The sequence below is a fragment of the Rhinoderma darwinii genome, chromosome 1 (assembly GCF_050947455.1).
Source record: "Rhinoderma darwinii isolate aRhiDar2 chromosome 1, aRhiDar2.hap1, whole genome shotgun sequence".
In the NCBI taxonomy this organism is placed as follows: Eukaryota; Metazoa; Chordata; class Amphibia; order Anura; family Rhinodermatidae; genus Rhinoderma; species Rhinoderma darwinii.
The window spans coordinates 310,103,109-310,115,892 of record NC_134687.1 but is presented as its reverse complement, the minus strand read 5'-3'; the positions used below and the strand labels follow the sequence as shown (position 1 = coordinate 310,115,892).

At 40.8% G+C, this 12,784-nt stretch overlaps 1 protein-coding gene across 4 annotated transcripts in view; it reads left to right on the top strand.

Moving 5' to 3' along the window:
• The window catches only part of HOOK3 (hook microtubule tethering protein 3), a 98,616-nt gene extending 88,158 nt beyond the window's left edge, over positions 1 to 10,458 (top strand). For 2 of the 4 annotated variants that reach the window (XM_075825518.1, XM_075825520.1), the window contains exons 21-23: positions 2,206 to 2,277; positions 3,169 to 3,305; positions 8,911 to 10,458. In XM_075825518.1, the coding sequence (XP_075681633.1) occupies positions 2,206 to 2,277; positions 3,169 to 3,305; positions 8,911 to 8,926 (225 nt within the window). In that variant the 3' untranslated portion in view covers positions 8,927 to 10,458. Of the gene's footprint in view, positions 1 to 2,205; positions 2,278 to 3,168; positions 4,437 to 8,910 lie in introns of those variants that run through there. The other 2 variants (XR_012847586.1, XM_075825519.1) reach the window with 2 other exon arrangements.
• Positions 10,459 to 12,784: the final 2,326 nt, after the last annotated feature.

The window sequence follows — 12,784 nt, the reverse complement described above, 5'->3', positions numbered from 1 at the left end:
ATAAACGTTTTTAATAAAACCCTAACATAAAACTGATATAAAAAAAAATGTTGGTGACACTGTTCCTTTAAGGGTTTGCACAGAATTAGAAAAACATGGCTGCTTTCTTCCAAAAACAATGTCACACCTGTCCATGGGAACTAAGCTGCAATACCACACACACCCTGTGGACAGGTGTAGCGCTGTTTTTGGGTAGAAGCAGCTATGATTTTTTTTTTTAATATACCAGTAAAAAGAACTAAATAGAATAGTTCTGCGATGTGGAGAGTACAGGGATGAGTGATGGGTAAAGGATCAAAGTTTTCCTTGTTGGAATGTGCCTACGCGTTTCTGACACGTCTCGTGTCCTTATTCGTGGCACCGTGCGCAATAAATTACGTTTTAATTTATTCTGCCGGTCGGTACGATTACGCCGATACCCTATGTATATAGTTTTTATTACGTTTTGCAGCGTTTGCACAATAAAATTAAGTTTCTATAAAATAATTTATTTTCTGAGACGCTATGCTGAGCCGTAACTTTTTTAATTTTTCGTCAAAAAAGCTGTGGGAGGTCTTGTTTTTTGCGGGACGGGTTGTAGTTTTTATTGGTACTATTTTGGGGTAAATGCGACTTTTTGATCACTTTTTATTCTATATCTTGGGAGGGGTGGTGACCAAGAAATAGCGATGCTGACAGTTTTCCGTTTATTTTGTTTGCGGCGTTCACCGTGCGGAAAAATGAACATTATAGTTTCATAGTTTGGGTCGTTACGAACACGGTGATACCAAATATGTGTACTTTTTTTAACGTTTTCATTTTTTCCCTATAATAGATGACTTATTATAGGAAAACAAAACCTTTTATTTTTACAATTTTATAAAACATTTTTATTAACTTTTCTTTTACTTTTTACACTTTCATTTTTTGACCTGCAGCTCTGATCGCTGCTAGAATACATTACACTACCTAGGTAGTGTAATGTATTCCAACTGTCAGTGTGACATCACAGTCACTCTGACAGTTGGTCTACGAGGATCAGCAGAGGCTGATCCTCATAGGCTGACATACATGGCAGATTCGGGGGCCGTTGTCTGGCCCCCGGGTGCCATCACAATCATCAGAAGCCCCCACGATTGCATGGGGGCTGCTGATGCGCTACAAACCCGCTACATGCGGAGATAGCAATCGAGCCCCGCATGTAACAGGTTAATTGCCGAAATCAGCGGCTAAGAGCCGCTGATCGGCAACACTGGAGTGTCAGCTGTCGGAGACAGCTGATCTCCAAGTTCCCGATGCACACCTTGTCGCCGACAGTGTGCCATCGGGAACGGCACAGTTACTTCCTGTCACTCTGACAGGAAGCCTATCAGGACCAGCCGAAGGTTGGTCCTGATGGGCTTCCGTCCATGGCAGACCCGGAAGCCATTGTTTGGCTTCCGTTTGCCATACTAACTATCGGCAGACCCCGCGATTTCGGACCGGTGTCTGCCGATATGCTAGAAACCCCTAAAATTCGTCGATTGCAACCGATCGCCGAATTTAAGGGGTTGATTCGCCGAAATCAGCGGCAAAGGACCGCTGGCCGGCAAGAGGGGAGTGTCAGCTGTCGGCGACAGCTGACTTCCCGGTGCACACTGTCGCCGACCGTGTGCACCGGGAAAAACTCAGTAACTGTACGTCCTCGTGCGGGAAGTAACCTCCCGCAACGACGGACAGTTACTTACTCGTGCGGATAGGGGTTAAACGATATTCCCAAAGCAAACATTTATGGCATAGCCACAAATTATGCCATAAATCCCTGATTGGAGTTGTACCTTGTCTTTAAACCCCACCCATTGGGTAAACCGGGGTCCCCTGATTTCCGGTTGCCTATGCAAAGCGGCCGTCGGATGCGTTCTTTTAAATGGAGAAATGGCTGTGCTCCATCATGGCCCACTTCATCTCAGTCTATGGGAGTTCCAGAAACAGCTGGGCACATTTGGATCCCCACTATGGATATGCCAGAAGTGCTTGAGATGGGAATATCCCTTTAATTATAATCCGTAAAGATAATATAGCTATACTTTATTATTTAATGTTTTGTCTTTAATATTATAAAGCATTTTACTTTTGCCAGATGCTGCATATTCATTTTAGCGTGAAATACATTCAGCTACATAAAGTTTGGGTTTTAATACCGTAATTTTATCTGATGGGATTTTTTTATTTTTTTTATTTTTTTAGAAAGAGTATGAGAAAACAAAGACACAGAGAGATCAAGAAGAAAAGCTGATTGTCAGTGCATGGTATAATATGGTAAGAATCTCCGACCACTAATACAGTAGTTTAACATTTTGTAGGTTTAGCAGAGGTTAACAGAACAAGGGGGCTTGTGTAGATGCTTTCCTGCCAGGAGCCTGAAATGCTTCAGTTGAATCTGGGATAATCACATGAGCCTTTTCAGTACTTCTGATAGGTTAGAAGGGATCATTGATGGCAAGCAGTTTGGCCACAAAAAGTGATACTTCCCTAGGCCCTTTAATGGTTGCAAATGCACGCATTAACTTCTCTTACATGCACGGGGTCTTTCCTAGTGACAGACTTCCGTTCACTAATGATTTAGTTGGCCGTTCGGTGCTAGTAGATGGTGAAGTGCGGGGTCTGAGAGATGGGCACTACAGTACAGAAATTAAAGGGGTTGTTAACGACCGGACAACTGAGGACCTATTCACAGGATAGTTAATCAGTACTTGATTGGTGCGAGTCCGACACCCGGACCCCGCAACTTTCAGCTGTTCCCGGCCACCAGACGTCCATGCTGTCTCCGGGCGCCGGATGTTTTGAGCTGTATGCAGTAGTTGGTGCCGGAAGCAGTTGGCTCCATACATCGCATAGCGGCCGTGCTGCAGAACTGCAGCTCTGCTCCTACTCACTTGAATACTGCATCTCGGCCGCTATTCTGTGTCTGGAGCCAACTGCTTCCGGCATGAACGTCCGGTGCCCAGAGGCAGCTGATCGGTGCGGGGTCCAGGTGTCGGACCCGCACCGATCACGTACGGATGACCTATTCTGTGGATGGGTCATCCACTGTCTGGTTGTGGACTACCCCTTTTAATGGTTGTGTGGAGTGGGCTAGAGTTCTCTAGTGAGCTGTGAGTATAATTGTACCTACACTCATGTTAATGCCATTTGGTATTTTCTTCCCAGGGTATGACCTTACATAAAAAAGCCGCAGAAGACAGACTGGCTAGCACAGGTTCAGGACAGTCATTCCTTGCAAGACAAAGACAAGCTACAAGTTCCAGAAGGTCTTACCCAGGACATGTACAGCCAGCCACAGCGAGGTAGAAGAACCTTATGCCAAGAAATCCGCACCAAAACCTTGTGTTGCACATAGCTGCATTTCAGGAAATGTCACCATTGTGCTTTTACTTTGTTTCTTCTCTTTTTAAAACCTTTTGTCAGATTTAGGTCTGCTCTTTATTTGTCTGTTCTAAAATCCTTTATTTTGAATGTGCCAAAAAGCTTTACACCATAATGAAGTGTAAAGATTTTGTTTTACATAAGAAACTTTTATATCTGGCTGGTCTTTCTATGTGATCTTATGGATGAGGAGTCCCACCAATTACATCTTATGTAGGTGGAGATTATGTTATTATGCTACTTGAGTATGGATGAGCAAACCCCACAATGCTGGGAGGACAATTACTGTTAATTCATGGACTTCCAATATTCATTTCAAGAGGGTTTCTTTATAAAGAACATCCATGTGCAGCAGTGCTGTGCCAGGCACCACATGCCAAGGGCTGAAGGGCACATAAGTCTATAGCATGTCATTTTAGAAGAAGGAACCGAATGTTCGGAATGGTCGGTGCGCTGTGTTCATGCAGTACTTTCAAAACCATTAGATTCTATACAATGTGGCTGATGACACATGATGTCTTAATATGTTCATTTGCACATGCCCTCCACTAAATGTACATACATGTGGTCAGATTTCATAGAGATAATCTTTTGTCTTGTTGAAGGGTGATTTACTAAACTGCCTGAACGAAGCCATTTGTATGCACAGAATGTTAAACTGTATATAACTTATAAGTGCTACAATTGGCTGGGTTGGAAGGATGCACTTTGCCTCGGTAACTTATTGGAATGCTCTGCACTGTCTGACCACATACCGTATATACCCAATTTATTTTCCTGGGTTTTTATTTGATCTTTTAAAAAAATAAAAATAATTTAGACATTAGAATACATTTTTATATCAGACTGAGACATTTGCATTCATTTACGATTCTAGCTGAATAGACTATAGTTAAATTCTCTAGAATTTAACTAGTGGGTCGCAAAGGCAAAGTGCTGATCGGTGGGCCAAAATCTAGCACACACCATATGTTAATCCCACGTGTGGTCTCTAATGGATGATGATCCATCCACTAGCATACTTCTACTGGATCATCTTGTACGTGCCAAATTTAAAGAGGCTCTGTCACCAGATTTTGCAGCCCCTATCTGCTATTGCAGCAGATCGGCGCTGCAATGTAGATTACAGTAACGTTTTTATTTTTTAAAAACTAGCATTTTTGGCCAAGTTATGACCATTTTCGTATTTATGCAAATGAGGCTTGCAAAAGTACAACTGGGCGTGTTGAAAAGTAAAAGCATCGGCGTTTGCAGGTAAGTCCATGTAGCTACTTACCTGCAAACGCTGATGCTGCTGCAGAATCATCTGTAGCCTCTGGTGCCGACACGATGCAGGACCTGTGAGTGACGTCACAGATCTGCATTGCCAGAAGCTGGGCGTTCTGAAGAGAAGTGGATGACACTTCTCTTCAGAAAGCCCAGCTAGTAAAAGTAGTAAACACGCCCCGATGTACGCACATAATACACGCCCAGTTGTACTTTTGCAAGCCTCATTTGCATAAATACGAAAATGGTCATAACTTGGCCAAAAATGCTCGTTTTTTAAAAATAAAAACGTTACTGTAATCTACATTGCAGCGCCGATCTGCTGAAATAGCAGATAGGGGTTGCAAAATCTGGTGACAGAGCCTCTTTAAAGTCGTCTGTCCTTGTGAGAGATGCCCTTTTAAATTGAGTTTCCAAAATTGACAAAAACTGCGATCTGCATGTCTTTAGTAATTTATTCACAACGTATAATGAACATTTGTGCCACTATGAATGATTAGGTGTATGCAATGAAAGTAGGGTAGCACCTTAAAGTAACCTGTAAATTGGCTCTTTTATATTTTGCGTGTTCGTGGTTTTTATGTGTGTTTCTGTTTTACTTGTAAAGTAGGGCTACACTTTTTGGCTTCTATAAATTTAGACTACAGATAATTGATTGGCTCCTCCAATGTCTGAGATATCTGACACATTTAGTAGCCTCAGTTACCTCACTTTACACTGATTTCTATACACTTACTGTTCTCTGATCAGAAGAATGAGGGGTACGGTGTTCCTCTCTACTTCTCTAAACTGTCTTTATCGAAGTGTCATTAACAAATCCATGATCGATATGGAAACAGCCAAGCAGGTTTCCATCACTCCTCAAGGAATTCATTGAAGATCACTGGCAGAACATGTATATTACTGTTGCCACTTCCTTCCATGGAGAAGATATTAGGCCAGACATGGATTGAACAGGTTCGATTTTTGCTTTTTTTTTCTCCAGCAAAGGGAACAGTCTTGATAGTTGTCGTAGACTTTTATATTGCTGTTGAATCCCACCAACAAAATTGTACTGTTTATGAATATCATTAGACTGTTTCCATTAAATGCTGAGAAGAATTAAAGGTTTTGCACATGTAAATTTTTATTTTAGATTTTTAATTGTTAGACCACTTATTAACTTTATGAAAAACGCAGTTAAAGGGAACCTGTTACCAACATTTCATCTATTAAACCAGCAATACCTGGTGGAAGTGGGTGAAAAAATTTTTTCATGCAACCTATAATTATCTGCGAAGTAGGTTCTGTACCTTTTAGTATTTCGTTTTTTAGTGTTCCTGTGCCGCATGCTAATGAGCATAAAAATTTAATATCTTTGTTCAAAAATGGTCATATCTTCATTCCTCAAACCTTTTAGAGTTAACCCCGCCTCCTTACTTAACCCCGCCTCCCCGAGCATACACAAAATCCCGCACTTGCGCATTGATGTCCTGATCTGGTGCGTGCATACAATGGAACACCATAGCGGTGCATGCGACGAAACAGGGAAGGGTGTCCGACTATACATGATGAGCGCATACACGCTATCACAGGCGAGATTTCGTCATTCAGGGCAGGCCGTGTTTTGGCGGTGGGCGGGCATAAGAAGAGGAACGAACGAAACTGCCGGATTATTACCATAAAAGGCGCAAAATGTTTGCAGACTGTTATTTACAGTCGGAGGAGGCGTTTAGGAGAGGGGATAACAGCAATAAACTTCTGACGGCAGCGGCCAGCGAGGGGTGAGTAGAGTTCAATAGGTGAAATGCTGGTGACCTGTTCCCTTTAAGAGTGGAGGACACACAAATAGACACAGACATTTCTATGTACTGGTAGAATTATAGTTTTATTCTGCCAGTGGCTGTGAGGCGTGTAAGCTGATGAGAAACTTGTGGCTCCTTCTTGACCTAATTCAGGAAAGTCATCCAGTTAGAATGGGATTTATATTTTCTATGTATTCTATGTTTACTTTCAGTGCAAAATAGGCACGGCGGCATACTTACTATAAATAATTGAGCCAAAAAACTGGCGCATATGCTGTGCGACAAATTATTTTTTAGACCCTTTTTGCACCTCGCTAGACAAGTGGGTGTGGCTTAGAGTAAACTGGGACATGACTTAGTGACAAGGGTGCGTGGCTTAAAATGCGGCAAATTGCTCCAATATTTTGCCATAAAAATAATTGTCTAAAGTAGACCAACCAAGAGCCAATGCCACGTGAAGTTACACAAAAGTGTCTAGCAAGATGCACCAGATTTATCATACAGCAGTATGTGTGATTTGACTTTGATAATTCATCTGCATATTCTGGGGGCGGACTACTTATACCGGTCCTAATTCGTTCTAATTACTGATCTACTTACATTAATAGTAATATTAAAATATATTTTGAAATGCAGAGGACAACTTAACTGTGTTTTTGTACTTATATGGTCCCTTCTAGGACTGACTTTCTTACTAAATAATAGCCTGGTGACATTGGCAAATCATGAAGAATAGAGACGTTCATACAAGCATTTATATGCTCCTTCAGCTTGCATTGCATGTATTTGCATTGTTTATAAATGTGGCCTCTTACAGTTTATGCACTATGTATTGTCCTAATGCCTGTGAAACTTAAGTATGCTTTATTAATCTTTTCTTTAGTTGTGAAGTTTTTATAATTTCTTATGTGGTGTAAGTGCTGCTTTAGAACACATTTAGAGGGTATCGGTTACCAAACATACCCATTATAAGCTGACCTAATAAAAAGAAAGATTGCACTCTTTCTACTCCTGCCAATTGTTGGCCGAGGATATTGGACACGATGTATCTAAATTGGGGCCCTTTAGACCTCTTTAGTCAATCAGAAACCCCAGTAGGGCAAGTGCTGGCTTGTTATAGGCCAATAAGGATCAGGTACACTAACTTACATACAGAATTAACAAAGTTTTTCAGATGCCCCCCCCCCCCCTCTCTCATCTTCTTATGGATGATCTAAAGGTACAGGGTAATCTTGGTTACAGATCCTCTAAACATAATTTTCAGCAAATGGTAATATATTAAAGAGGTTTTCTGACTAATTACTTTTTGTTATATCGCTAGATCAGGTCATAAGTCATATTGGTGGGAGGGACATTAGAACCCCAACATTGTCAGGAATTCCAGTTGTGGACACCCTTGATGTCATTTATGACCTGATCAACTGAGATTTCATCAAGTCCTTCTTAGAGAAAACCCCTTTTAAAAGCGTTTATAACAATACATGAAGTTGAACTGTTGCTTTTTGTTTCCTTTTCGATCATTTAGCTTGGGCATGAACAATTCTCCAAAGATGAAATTGTATTTTATGGCAGAGTTGAATAAGTTGCATTAAGTTTTAGAATATTACTCCGCTGTGGTCCATCATATCTATCCGCAATGTGCAATTTTGACTACCTTGCTACTGTCATTTAGCGTTCTGGAAATCTGTAGCATAGTGCACCTCCAGAATGCTGCAAGGACAAGCCTAGAACGCGGAGCTCCATGTTTGTAATGTGCAACTTATGACACTCCACCTGCATATCCAGCTTTGAATTAATTTTAGAATAATGGTATTTTGCCTAGAGATTACTCTGGTGATATAACTTATAAAAGAGCAGAGAAAATAGTAGACAAAGACATTTCATCAGTGTTGAGGTAATTGTAGATAATCCAAGGCTTATCGGAGTAAACCCCACCTGGGTATAAACCAAGTTTTTTTGTTTGTTTTTTGTTTTTTTTCCTGCTTGCTAACTGATAGGCTTATATCCACACACGTAGTGGATTTTTGGACGAAAAAGGGTCAAATCCGCAGTGAACATCCGGAACAGAATGAGCATGCTGCAAATTTGAAGGTCTGTTTTCCGTGTGGAAGATGTTCAACAGCATGTTTGAGAGTTTTTCTTTAAAACTCCTCGGCATGCCAGCAAAAGTCTTCCGCTGCGGATTTTCCTCCCGCAAGTTCAGGCGGAAACGCACAACAAATCTACTACGTGTTTAGGGGCAGTACTTTTTGACCTTACCCATAACTGCCTTTGTAGACAACAATCGGTTCTTCCATCCCGCCCTGAAGACTTCGACTATACTTCAATATAAAGCAATTATTTACAGCAAATTGTCCTCGTCTACTCATTTCTCTATGGAAATATTTTACGTGTTTGGCTTGCATTGAATTGAGGGTTATAGGCTTCATGCTCAACTTCACACCATTAATATTTTCTCCTTGCTATTTATTTGCAGTGATGTCATTGCATGATCCTGGCATGATGCGCAGTCAGATTTTGCATGAAAATTTGTGTTCGGACAGCCTAACCAGCAGACTAACCATCATTGGGGGCAGTGGTCTAACCAATGCTTGCTTTCTTCCCTTTATGCTTCAACTTGAAGCAAGACTGTACCTTTGTCACAGCTTGGCGTCAAGGTATTGTGCTTTTTCTTTATGTATTTTGAGATCAAATGGCACCTCGTATGCATCAGACTCCCTTCATGTAGCCTATATAGCTACCATTTAATGCAATTCAATCTGGTTTAACAAAGCGTTGGCGCATTCTAAAATGAATGGCACAGCTGCTAGACGTACTGTACCCAATGTAAGAGGGCTGACGCTGGTTATGGCCAATGCTGCCTTCAAGCTTGTTAACCACTCATACACCCCAAACTGGCAGCATGGGAGGAATGACAAGTGTATACATAGATTACATAAGTTTTGTCTTACACTTCCTATTGTATAGATCCTTGGAATATGTAATAAGTACATTTTGTGAATATGACTGTTTAATTAAGACATGACTTCTTTACATTTTCTTGTTCTTGTTTTCTTAAAAATAAGCTTTTATTTTAAATTCTATTCTACAACTTATTGGCAGTCGTTGCCACATTGTATTGATTTTCCAATATACTTTCCATGGACGCAATTTACATATACTTGCTGCCTTCGCCTTTATTTAAGTAATCCATGCTCCTACGTTAATGTATTTCTACTTACACTACTTGTATTTATATAAATATATTTGTATTTACACACAGCGAGTCTCTGGCTCCAGTTTTGCCTGTTTTATTGTATAGATTAAAATGCAACCTTTTACGGCAGTATTACTTTATATCGAACCGTACATAACGTTGACTTTTTAAAAAAAATTTTTATTACTGATACCGATGCAAGCTTTTAATGTGCGTTTTTATTTCAGCTGCTATCCGATTTGTAAAGTAAAAGAATCCATTAACCATGGGAGGCTTGGTGCAGATGGAATATTGTACGTACGACATCCCTTAGATATGTCAGTGCTTTTAAGATTTTGTAAAGCGTAAATACAAAAAAATGCCTGTTCAGCTATTTCACACCTAGAAGTCTCATCATGACACGGAGACCCTTTTTTATCAGAATGGCTGAATTAACTTCTAAACCACTTTTATAATGTAGATGCAACTTCAGGATTATGTCTACCCAGCATACTTTGTACTCTAGTTGCTTGCCCATTTTTTCCTGGTCACCTGCTTTTAAAATTGGATAGCGACTAGAAAAATCGTATTCTAGTTTCTTTTTCTGTAACTTTGTTTACGTAAACCATTTGTAAATGCAAGACTGCCATAGAATACCCATAGCACTGGCTCTGTGGTCAGCGGTACATTGTAGGACATGTTGGAATCCGTGGTGACAAGACTCATGTATATAGGATGAATGGTTATTATCATGAACATGAAATGTACATTTTTCAGTTAATTCTTCCAGTGTAACCAGAAGTGTACTTTTGTTAAGGAACTTGTAAATAAACTATTTTAAAAGAAATTCATTCTGCATCATCTGTGTTTCCTCTTAGTGTAAAAAAAAAAGGGTTGGTACATTGCACTGGTATATCTGTTCCGTAATAGCTGTGATTGACAAAAATGAAAGACTCCATACGCAAGTTATGGTCGGATGACACAACCTTTACATTATAGATGCTGTAAATACCATATTTCTGTCCCAGTGCAGTGGGCGTGCTCTGTTCCGATTTTTGCTTCGATTTATTATAGACCAAAAAGTCAGTGTAGCCCGGACATCATTTTGTTATAAAAAGTTGCATTTCGGATGACCGTGTTTGCACATTTACTGACTTGGTTGCAGTCTTTTCAAATGGGCTGCCCAGCCACCGAGTGACCCAGGCTATCAGATAAAGAAGCATGTTCTGCCTTCATCAAACATCCATGTAAAGGGCAACAAAAAACCATGGTAGACTGTCCCACTGCTACAACATTGCATATTTCTGATGTTGGTGCAGTGTTACTGCCTTTCTGGCCACGTAGCTTTAGATATTGAATAGATATCCCTGGTCTTTTAGATGCTAATATTGGCAGACATAATGTGGATTTCATTTCAAGTAGAATGTTTTAATGTATCTATATATAACTAAATAGAAGAATCCATTAGCCATGGGTTCTCCATGCCAATGAAACATTGCGTTATACAACTTCCCTTATGAATCGCAGTGCTTTTAAGATTTTTTTTCTTGTAAAAAAAAAAAATGCATAGTGCGATATTATGATTTCACTTAAAAAAATGTTTCTAGGAATTGAAAATTGGCTTCTAAACAACAAGTGATGTATGCCGCTGCATAGAGACATGGTGCATTTACTTTGTCGAGCTGGCACACAATGCTCACAAAAACTGTATTCTGAAAATAACCCATTCTTTATCACATAATAATGCAAATAAGAAGAGTGCTGCGTCTAGAGGCAATGTACCCTACATGACCAGAAAATGCATCGCTACCATGTGGCTGAGATAACCGACTAATGGTCATATGAACGCTCATTCCCGATAATCGCCATGTGTAAACAGGGCAACAATCAGTCGATGAACGAGTGTTTGCTGATGGCGCCTTTTACGCGGCCAAAATAATGGTTACTAGTCGGTAGCGCATCTTCCTGTGCAAATTAGGAAATGTGCTGCCGACATGATGCAAATGCACGGGGACCGAATGATCATAGTAATCATTCATCCCCATACTAAACGATCATTGCTCCATTTGAAGGGAGCAAACACGCACTGATCAACATGCTGTATTATTGATCGGTGCTCGTTACGCTTGGTGAACACAGACAAATATCTGCCAGTGTAAAACCACCCTTAGTCTAAGGTGACTTTCCACTGAAGCATGTAAAGCGGACTAGACTAGGGGTTTTGGATGTCCGAAAACGCCTATATAGACCATTTTCTGCTGATGTCAGTGCTTTTTCGTGACCCGAACTAGTGTGACAGACTCCGACCGGAGACCTATCTGTGGAAAAGTTGATCAAGCCCAGACAAATCAAGTCAGGGCGATTTTATCATTTTATCTTATGGTATTGCCGTCCAGAACGACAGCCTTCACAGACCCACCATGAAGGACAAGCCTGTTTAGAAAACTGCTGTCTGGAATCCCTAATGTATGGCTAGTTTAAAGGCTATGTATACCTTTTGTAGATAGTTTGGTTTTTTTTGTGTTTTTTTTTTTTTTGTAAAAAAAATATAATATTGTTTTAATGCAACTTTTTATAATTTTATTTAAAAAAAAAAACAACTTTTTGTATCCTGCATACAGAGCAGCTGTATCTTGCGCCGAGACCTGAATCCGTCCAATTTTTTTAACATAAACAAAATACAAAGTTGCGTTAACCCCTTCCCGACATTTGTTGTAAGTATACGTCATGGAAAGCCCGTGCTTCCAGCAAAATGTCGTATACTTACGACAAATGAATGGCACCTGCTCAGAAACTGAGTCGTTGCCATCATCCCCGGATGTCCGCGGTATCTTACAGCTGACACCCTGCTGTAATGGCGTGGACTGAAGTTAGCTTCAATCCCTGCCATTGACCCCTTAAATGCAGCGGTCAAAAGCGATCGCTGCATTTAAGGTGTTTGCTGTGGTGCCGATGAGCTGCAATGAAATTGCCAGGGTGTCGGTGGCTGCAATGGCAACCGGAGGCCTAATAGTGGCCGCCTGGTCTGCCTAGTACGGAAAACTTCCAGCCCCCGCTCGGAGGCGGGGCCTATAAAAGGCTTCCGTAGCCGATGGCTCCGGAGATGAGCCGGCGTCGTCAGCGGTGGATGTCCGCTGTATGTTACAGCGGACATCCTGTAACGGCAGGAACCGGA